Source organism: Podarcis vaucheri (assembly GCF_965113315.1).
Source record: "Podarcis vaucheri genome assembly, chromosome: 6".
Classification (NCBI taxonomy): domain Eukaryota; kingdom Metazoa; phylum Chordata; class Lepidosauria; order Squamata; family Lacertidae; genus Podarcis; species Podarcis vaucheri.
The window spans coordinates 67,062,589-67,072,451 of NC_138764.1; the positions used below are offsets into that span (position 1 = coordinate 67,062,589).

General features: G+C 39.0%; 1 protein-coding gene and 1 long non-coding RNA gene across 7 annotated transcripts in view; one reads left to right on the top strand and one right to left on the bottom strand.

The window, feature by feature from the left end:
* The window catches only part of DYRK3 (dual specificity tyrosine phosphorylation regulated kinase 3), a 40,571-nt gene extending 36,087 nt beyond the window's left edge, over positions 1-4,484 (top strand). For 4 of the 6 annotated variants that reach the window (XM_082228312.1, XM_082228313.1, XM_082228314.1 and 1 more), the window contains exon 3: positions 1,700-4,484. In XM_082228312.1, coding sequence (XP_082084438.1) covers positions 1,700-3,271 — 1,572 coding nt within the window. In that variant the 3' untranslated portion in view covers positions 3,272-4,484. Of the gene's footprint in view, positions 1-266; positions 346-1,699 lie in introns of all 6 variants that reach the window. The other 2 variants (XM_082228316.1, XM_082228315.1) reach the window with 1 other exon arrangement.
* Positions 4,485-7,878: 3,394 nt separating this feature from the next.
* Positions 7,879-9,863, bottom strand: LOC309535378. The gene is made up of 2 exons (XR_014221234.1): positions 8,159-9,863; positions 7,879-8,080 (listed from the first exon to the last, which is right to left on the bottom strand). It is a non-coding gene; the product is annotated as an uncharacterized lncRNA (long non-coding RNA).

Genomic DNA, 9,863 nt, shown 5'->3' on the forward strand with positions numbered 1-9,863 from the left:
GTACAAAATTGCAGCTCATGAAGATTCAATTCCAGTGTGCTTTTCTCATTTTGGCTCCTTAACTTTACTGTAAGATGAAGAGAAGAATCTGTCTGTAATTCCTCGGTCAAGCGTTGGATTGGAAAGCAGACATTTCTGAAAATGGAGTTTCCCCTAAAACCTTGATTTCTTACTGAGTTACAGAGAATTAGTGTCATTTTGAATTATTTTCTGCAAGTGGCCTTCTTATTCAGAATTTTACACTGTCTGTCATTCTTTCTCTGCAGTTCAGCCATAAGCCCAGCGAAGAATGTGTTACTAAAATGCTAATTCTCTGGATCATATTTTCTATGAGTTCCTGGAAAGGTGTGTGTCTCAAAATGTACTGTCTACATTTTCCAGGCAGATATAGCAGTTAAGTAGTAATCAGGAAGAACCAGAGAGCTTTATCTCTTAAAACTTTTCTTTTTCTGAGCCAATGGGATAAACTGTGTATTGGCATTTCAGCGGAAAGATATGCAAGTTATTTTCCATGAGTTGTTATTTTGCTGCTATGTTGGGATGATAGACAGTAACTTGCTATACAGGAAATGGATAGCATCACTCATCAGTTATCTTCAGACATGTGTATATTTTTACTGAAATGGAAGTTCTATTTTCAGTTTCAAGGATTGGCTATCTTTATTTTGAGATTAAAGGCTAGAATGGAAAGCAGATGTTTCTGCACTTTCCACAATTGTTGTACAATATAACACAGCAGCTTGTAACTTCCGTGCAGAGCAGAACTAAAAGCAGTATGAACTTTAAGTGAGTCTGTTGCCTTTCTCCTTGGATATAATTTTAGGTCTACCTTTGTATATTACACTGAAATCTTGTAGAAATGAGAAACTCCTTTATTATGTTTTCTTGCCAATTTCAGTTTGCTCTTTTCACTGCGGAAAATATTTAGTCCCTTATTGGCAGAGGATAGCAAAAATTCCTTTCTAGGACAGATGCAAAATGTGTTCAGTTCTGCCTTGCTACACAGCTTCAAATAAAGTAGATGAGAACTGTGGATAGACATATGAGAGTAGCATGGAGCCCTTGGTAACAAAATTAGAATTCACCTATTGCCCTGGCCGCCATTCCATTTGCCCTTTGAAAAGGCTTCTATCATAACCTGCTTCTGCTTTGCATCCCCTCTGTGTGCCTATTTGTGGTGTTTTGTATTTTTTCATCCTTGTAGTTGGCTTCCTGTGGTTCTAAGATGGCAAATATGCATATTTCAGCTATGGCTTGGCTTATGCCAGGGGTTGCCAACCTGGGCCTATGAGCACATTAAAAAGTGGGAAAACTGTCACGGGCACTACACACATAGCAGTCACTGCAACCTATTATGTTGACTATAATGGAATGCTGCTTCAAGACCAATTTAAGAGGGGGTGGGGTGGGTCCCTGCAGACACCAGGAAAAGCTCTGTGGACTTGTGTGCCCATGAGCAACACATTGGTGACCCCTGGTTTAATGCTAAACTTTCAGCACCTGCCCACATGTTGGGTTGAACCGTAGGTGTTGCGTAGCTGCTCTTGTGCATGCTAGTGCGATCGGTTTCTTCTGAACTAGATCAGAATACGTTTTTTTGTAAATGCGCCATCTGAAAAGCTTGTCTCATTGCTTCTTTGCTTCCCCATTGTTAAAATGAGAACTGAAACTAAAGATTTGCTTTGTTTCATCCTAATAGGTAACTACTAACCCAATCACAATGAAGGACCATCCTCTGACAGGGAGCCAAGTCAAAGTGGAGCAGTTATTTGAAGACTCTGGCAACAGAAGGAGCAGTACTCTCCAGTCTTCAGGAATAAATGCCTCTGAGAGGTCTTTTCCAACTCCAGCAAAAGATAAAAGCATTGATAGCATAAGTACCAACAAAAATAGTGGCAGCTTGACAAAAGCACACAAAACCGGAAGTCAGTCCCCAGAACAAGCACTGAAGCAATACAAACAGCAGTTGTCAGCCTATGAGCAGCAAGAAATATTGAACTTTCCTGAAATTTATTTTGTGGGTGCAAATGCAAAGAAAAGGCAAGGAGTCATTGGAGGCCCAAACAATGGTGGATATGATGATGAACAAGGCAGCTACATTCACGTGCCTCACGACCATCTTGCCTACCGATATGAAGTACTAAAAATAATTGGAAAAGGCAGTTTTGGCCAAGTAGCTAAAGTTTATGACCACAAACACCACCAGCATTTGGCCTTAAAGATGGTACGTAACGAAAAGAGGTTTCACCGGCAAGCAGCAGAAGAAATACGGATCTTGGAGCATCTCAAAAAACAGGATAAAACTGGTGGCATGAATGTTATTCACATGCTGGAGAGTTTTACCTTTAGGAATCACATATGTATGACCTTTGAACTCCTGAGTATGAATCTCTATGAGCTGATCAAAAGAAACAAATTTCAAGGCTTCAGTGTGCAGCTGGTACGAAAGTTTGCCCACTCTATACTGCAATGTTTGGAGGCTCTTTATAAAAACAAAATCATACATTGTGACTTGAAACCTGAAAATATTCTTCTAAAACAACAAGGGCGGAGTGGAATCAAAGTGATTGATTTTGGATCCAGCTGTTTTGAGCACCAAAGAGTCTATACTTACATACAGTCTCGATTCTACAGAGCCCCAGAAGTCATTTTGGGAAGCCGTTATGGGATGCCCATAGATATGTGGAGTTTTGGCTGTATTCTTGTGGAACTGTTGACTGGTTACCCTCTCTTTCCTGGGGAGGATGAAGGCGATCAGCTAGCTTGTATGATGGAGCTCCTTGGAGTGCCCCCACAGAAGCTGCTAGACCAATCCAAGCGAGCCAAAAACTTCATCAATTCAAAAGGCCATCCTCGTTACTGCACTGTAACGACACAGGCAGATGGGAAAATGACTCTTAATGGCAGCAGATCACGTAGGGGGAAAATGCGTGGTGCTCCAGGCAACAAGGATTGGGTCACAGCATTAAAAGGCTGTGATGACCCCGTGTTTATAGAATTCCTGAAAGAATGTCTTAATTGGGATCCTTCTGCACGGATGACTCCTACCCAAGCTTTGAAACATCCTTGGATTTGTAAACGAGTACCTAAGCCACCCTGCATGGATAAAACATCAGGCAAACGGATTGCTCATTATACAAGCTCTTTCCCAGGGATCGGTTCCAGATTACCCCCAGTTGTTGGGGTAGCCAACAAACTACGAGCTAATCTGATGTCTGACTCAAATGCCAATATACCTCTATGTACTGTGCTACCAAAATTGGTCAGCTAATAGAGAATTACATATTCCCAGAGTACATATGCTGTGTTTTTAATTATATCCTTGAAATATAAAAAGATGACAGAATGCGCAGAGGTCTTGGAAAAAAAGAGAGAAAAGAAATGGATTTTTATTGAACACTAAATCTTGTATAAACAACCCCCCCAATCAAAACATAAGCATTTTAAGGGCTATGATTGTTTTATCAAGTTGTTTCAGCTAGAATGTGGTGCTTGTTACATCACTTTTGATAGGTCAGCACATTTGTTTTGTTCAGTGAAGTTACGCACTATGTAACAGATGGATTTTATAGCACTGTTGTAATAAAACTCAAAAACCACTGCTCATGCGGACAGTCTCACTTAGCAGACAGTTTGCTGCAAACCACTTCAAAGATAAATAAACTATGCATTTAATTAGCCACAAGTGAATACATCAAAGAATGATGGTCAAAAAGCACAATATTTTAATATCTATTGGTTGTTGTTGTAGTAATTTCAATGTACTGAGTGCCAGATTTTGGTGTTTGGGAAGTCTTTTGTCTTTGCCAGGAGCCCTCCTTAAATTTGCTTGCAGTCTGTGGCAATAAAACACTCCTAAGAAGAGTGGGTGCTGTCCTAAGGCTACGAAGAAACTGGTGTTGGGACTCTAGGTATAATGTGCTTGGTTCCTTTCCCTCATCCATCCATCCATCATGCAAAATTGACTGAACTAATCTTTATAATTTAGCATTTGTTTGTGGAGGTAGAAATGTCTCCTTGCCTTTTAGTGTCATTATTTCCCCGAAGGGTAGTTCTTTTAGTGTCTTGCAGCAAAAACAACTAGAGTCTCATGGTAACGTAAAGTCTACACCTAATTTATTGTGACATATGGTTTTGTGGATTGTAGTCCTTCTCATCTGAAGAATGCACCTGATGAAGTGCACTCTAGTCCATGAAAACTTTTGCCATAAAAATCTTTCAGGTGTCACGAGACTCTGTTCTTTCAGAGTAAGCTGCTCTTAATTTTAGTGAATTGGTTCAAGGACAAACTGTTTTAAAGCAAGTGCAGTTTCCAAGAGGTTGGGGCAAGGTTAAAATGCCAGTAATTAAAAGTTCATTGTGGAGGTGGGTGATTTGCATAATCTGATTGAAGGTTCAGAAGTTTTGTACAGTAAAATGTAATGAGATGTAGCAGTGTCTGATTACTGGAAAATAAAAGGTGGAAGATGTGTATTAATGGTTAAGATAGAGAGAAGTTTGCTTCTGAGTTTAAACCTCCAAACTTACATTATTTGACAGTCACACACTTGTTAAGTCTCACAGCAGTTTCAAATATACCTGAAGCACATTTTATAAGCAGTACAAACTTAACAGATTACTCTGACTGAAAGAAGTCTCCCAGCCAAAGGCATTGTTAATGTGAACTTGTGTCAGATGTTGATCAATCAGTTAAGTCAATGAGTATTTTCGTTCAGGGTGGAATCCAGCATTGCATGAGCAGGCTTACTCTTTTTCACCCTGGAGCCACCCACCGAAAATCTTTGTGGAGTTGCGGAACCTTTCAGAACTGGTTTGGGGAGGCTACAAGGGGAGGAGAGGAAGGGATACCTGTTTCACTTGTGCACCAATAGTGTTGGAATCAGTCCTGTTTCTGCATTTTGTCATTTGTTGACCCATTCTGTAAGGTTGTTAATACTTGATAGGAAAAGAGCCAGTCACCGACAGACCAATTTGCATCATCCTTCTGTAACACATATTACATGCAGGATACAACACCAGCATTTTTTCTACTCTCCAAATACATTATCTGCTTTTAAATTAAGATTGTCTTTATCTGTAACTGTAATGTATATTCCAAATTGCATTTGAATTGTTATTATTATTATTGGAGTTATTTGTACACTCAGAATACTCATTCCCCACTTGGGCTCAGATTTTTAAGAATTTGCATTCAGTACCTGAAAGCCATGCTGCACCTATACACAGCCTGCCCTGATTCAAATTAAAAACCCTATGTATAAGTCAACTGGGCTGTACTATCATCCATATATCCACATGGGATTCTTATTTGAAATGGAATTTTTAAACCTGCAAATATAACAGTAGTAATGGTCACAGTGCCAATAAGTCTTCAAGATGGTTTATAGATAAAAGACTACTGTAGTATCTCAGTCCTTGGCATTAGAGATTGCGAGTGGAGGAAAAAGGTGCATAGACTGCAGTAATTTAGTTGAAATAAGCAAATAGGTCATTAATAGTGCAGATAAGAAAACAACAGCCAGAGAAGAAAAGCAATCTCTTGCTTTTCTTTGGCATATGGTTCAGTTGCATCCCTAAGCTCAGAGTAACTGTCATCTAACTATTTTTTTTTTTTTTGCCATCCTTTCTGTGAAGATAGGCAAACTTAAACTTCTCTCAAAGATATCTAGAAGCTGTTTAAATTTCGTGTAGCTTTATCTACAATGGCAGTGAATATTCCATTTGTGTTTCTGTGATGCTAATTCACCTGTGCTTTAAAATTAACAGGAGTGAAACAGAGGCAATTTCAGAAACTGAAATCAATAATCAATAAAGCCTTTTTATTACCCTTTAGGCTTAGTAATTGTAAACAACTCCCCCCCCCCAATAGTTATTGTCTTCAGAAAGTCATTAAATTAAACTGTGGGTCTTTTTAAACTAACATCCTGTCCTCTCCCCTTTTTGACTGAAATGGCTCATATATGATGATCTCAGCAACATCTCCACTAATCCCAGGAGGACAAGCAAAAAGCTGATTGTGCACCCAGACCATTGTACTGAAAGATCAGCTGAAAGGTTCACTTCTCTAGAACAGAGTAATAGCATTGTGAAAACTAAGAGCTTAAATATATTGAACAATTTGCACTACTTAGTTATTATAGTTACACTGTATCAAGCATAAAGTGCATGCTTTCCCTAAAAAAGTTGTGTGGCTTTTTTGTTAATTTTATTCTAGACTTGTTTGGCCTCCTACCAGCCCCATTGGTAAAGGAAATCAATCACTTTGCAAACATTTGATTTAGTTTTTAAATGTGTAATTAGTGATTTCCTAAATCAAGCAGGAGAAGGGATTCAGTAGGCTACAAGGCCTCTACCAACACTTGATTCTGTGACTAAGAATATGTTGCAGATTGTTAATGAAAATAAATTTCTCTCTACAGGCAGCCCTCCATTTATGTGTGTCCAATATGCATGTGATCGTGTATATGCGCATCACACAGAACCCGGAAGTGACTCAGACACGTCATATAGACATTACTGAAATGTCACTAAAAGGGCGCAGTGGATTGTTTGCAGGCTTTTCCAATGGGTTTCAATTATACACAAATGGGGGGCTGCTTGTATTAATATATGTGCTGTGTTGGATAGAGCTGTGTGCCTGAATTAAAGCAGCAACAACAGCATCACTTAGGTAATTAACTACGTACCTTTTCAGCTGGGGTAACTGATTTAAAATACACTTTTTAATGTATGGTCTGACTTCTTCCACAAATTTCAGTCTATCAAAGAACTCTAGCCTGAGAGTGTTAATAACGTTACCTCTCAGGAAACATTGGAAAGATTTATTCCAGCCATGTAATGCAATTACCATGAGAACACTTGCCTAGGTTAGTACAAGATTCCACTGATGCTAGTCATATTGTGTACTGTCTCTTTCAATCTCCGTTATAAAATGAGAAGTATCTGAAATCCCTGGAATAGTCAAATGCTCATGGAAAATGTTGTTTGCAAATATTTGGATGTACTCAGTTTTACTACTAAGACATCTATCAATATTAGAACTATGTAAGAGGTTCACTAGTAAATATGCACTGCTAAAACTACAATTTAATGTTCCCACTTGTCTATTGTGCCATGCTTTACCATCCTGCATCCATTTCCATGCAATACTGCTCAAGGGGCAGTATCCATTTCCATAATTTCAAGGATTTTCACTTGCTCAATGGAATTCTGCCCCCTCCATGTGTGTACACCACACCCTCCCCAAAATGTTTCCAGGGTGTTGGGGAATGCTCAGAACAGATTTAAGGGGCACATAGGAGAAGGAGAGGATGAAAGTTACATTGTGCAAGCAGAAATCCTTGTGCTGATGGAACTGAGGGAGTTAGTGCTACATTGAATGCCATGCAAGGTTTCCAGTATATTAAAATCTGTCTAGAATACTTGAGTTAGTTTTGAAAGTTGTTGCGTCTTTAACAAGGTGAACGATGCAGTGAATGTTGACCTGCATGATAGATTCATCTCTGTGTGAAGGAACACTTGGGAAATGTCCAGTTTTTAACTTTATTTAAGTGGGAATGAAAAATATTTCCTAAAACTGTAATTAATGTATTCTTTTTAAAAGTAGCTTTCTTTTGCAAAAGGCTGTATGTACTTCCAAAGAAAAAAGTTGAAACCAAAACAATTTGCTCTTACTATTTAGCAGTTAGATAGTGAAATACCCATCAAAAGGAACCAACATCCGCTACTTTGTAAGAAATACCCTGTAGCCTAAATCAGTAGTTCCCAACACGTGTCATGACCTGCAGATAAATCCTGTGCAAATGGGTTGTGGGCTTTAGAAGTAAACCCAAAATAATTATTGATTTTTGTTCTTAACTGGTATGATATGTCCTACACTGTTTTGTTTTGTTGTGTTGACACGACTGAATGTCGGAAAGGCTCAAGTCTTACAAATAACACTTGGGAACAACTCTCTGGCAGCTGGTGGCAGATCCCATAGCAGTGACCATTACAGCTTGCCTCTCATGCATTGGTGCTGCTTTCAGCAAATAGTTATTCAAAACATCTCCCTATCTGAGCACCTTATGGTGAAGCGTTGCTTGATCTGCTGCTTGGGTTAATTAATCATTTAGCCGATGGTGAGATGACGTTTGCTTAGTCAAAATTTATCCAGTACTTTTGTGCTGAAGAAACAGAGAATTCTGAGTGGGTGTGAAACCCATTTGCAGCTGATGTCACACAGTTGTTTGTGCTAAAAGAACAACTCATTGAACTGTCATATGACAGGACCCTCAAAGATAAATTTTCAGAAGTGAGTTTATCAGATTTTTGGCTTCATGTTACCAAAATTGCTCAGTTACCACTGAGTATCCTGAGCTTACGGATTAAGTGATGCCTCTGATGCTGCCATTTGGTAGCACATAACTTTGTAAGACAAGCTTTTCAGCAGTGATTGCTCTGAAGACGAAATACAGTAGCGGGCTACGTATCAGTAATGATCTGAAGCCACATCTGACAACCAGCAAACCCTGCACCGACCTACTCATTGGCAAAATGCAGACTCCGACATCCTGATTCTTGCCAAAATGGACTTAACATCAATAAAACTATTTAAAATCCTCATACTTCCATTTTATCTAACACTGCTTATGTAGCTATGTATTCACAATAAAATTTTTTTGTAGCTTATGAAGAAATAACCTACAACCAGACATTTGGTGTTCTTACATTCCCAAAAACAAAACTGAATAACCTCGTAGGTACTATAAATATGTCCACAACTTCCAGTAAATTTGGGGTTCTGGGGCAACATGCCAAAAAGGCTGGGAACCACTGGTTCAGATGGTTCGTAGATGAAGCAACAAATGAATAGGAGTAAAATTTTACCTAGTTTTGTCTCTAGCACCATGCCTTTTTAATGAATTTACTATGCTACATGAGTGATGGGTCAGGGAGGTTTATCAGCCCCTTATGACACACATGCACCAACCAAGGTGTCCCGTTTACTTCGATGAACACATTTTATAGCTACTGGTATTCCTCAGTGTTGTGACTATTGCTTGCTTGTAAGTATCATTGAAGCTAATGGATCTTGCAAGCACTGCCATATATAGTGTACTATAATTGTTTGTGCACATGAGTGTAGATAGATACAAACATCTACAGAAGGTAATCTTCATGTTTAAATTCTTGGGCTGATGTATCCGTCTTGGAACTTTGTTTCTAGATCTTCACATCTCCACTCAAATCAGTTCACAGGCCACCCTTCTTCCTCCATCATCTTATCGCCATCAACATCTCCTGTGGTTCTCTTGAGTTTGTTTGTATGTATTGTCCTCTTTGACCCATTAAAGAAAGTGTTGTACATTAAAGAAAATGTGCTATGATTTCACCCTGTGGTTGCTGAACGTGAGCTCTAGTCATTAGTGTCATGGAACTGGACATCCTAGAATCTTGCCATAGCATTCTTCTGCTGTCAGTCTTCAAATATAACTCACAGAAACCCAGCGTGCTTTTTAAATCTCTGAACTGGAAAGGAAAACCCAGCACAAATCACTTAACATTGATTTTCTTTGAATCCAAGCCTGTGCTGCTGTACGGTAGGTTATTACCCAATTAGATAGCTGCATAGTTTGGAGCTGAAGTTACAGCCTGTAAAAAGGCCGTCTTCACAGCTGCGAAATACAAGATGATATGCTCAAGAGATTTTGTGCAGAAGCAGTTAATCTTCATGAAGTCAGTCTACCAATAAGTAGCCAATGTAACCTCTCTGGAGGAAATGCATCCATTTTATGCTTAAGGGTACTTTCAAACATGCATTCTTGGGTAGAAATGGGAAATAGAGCACCTGTGTTTCGAAATGGATATTTTCTCGGGGGGGG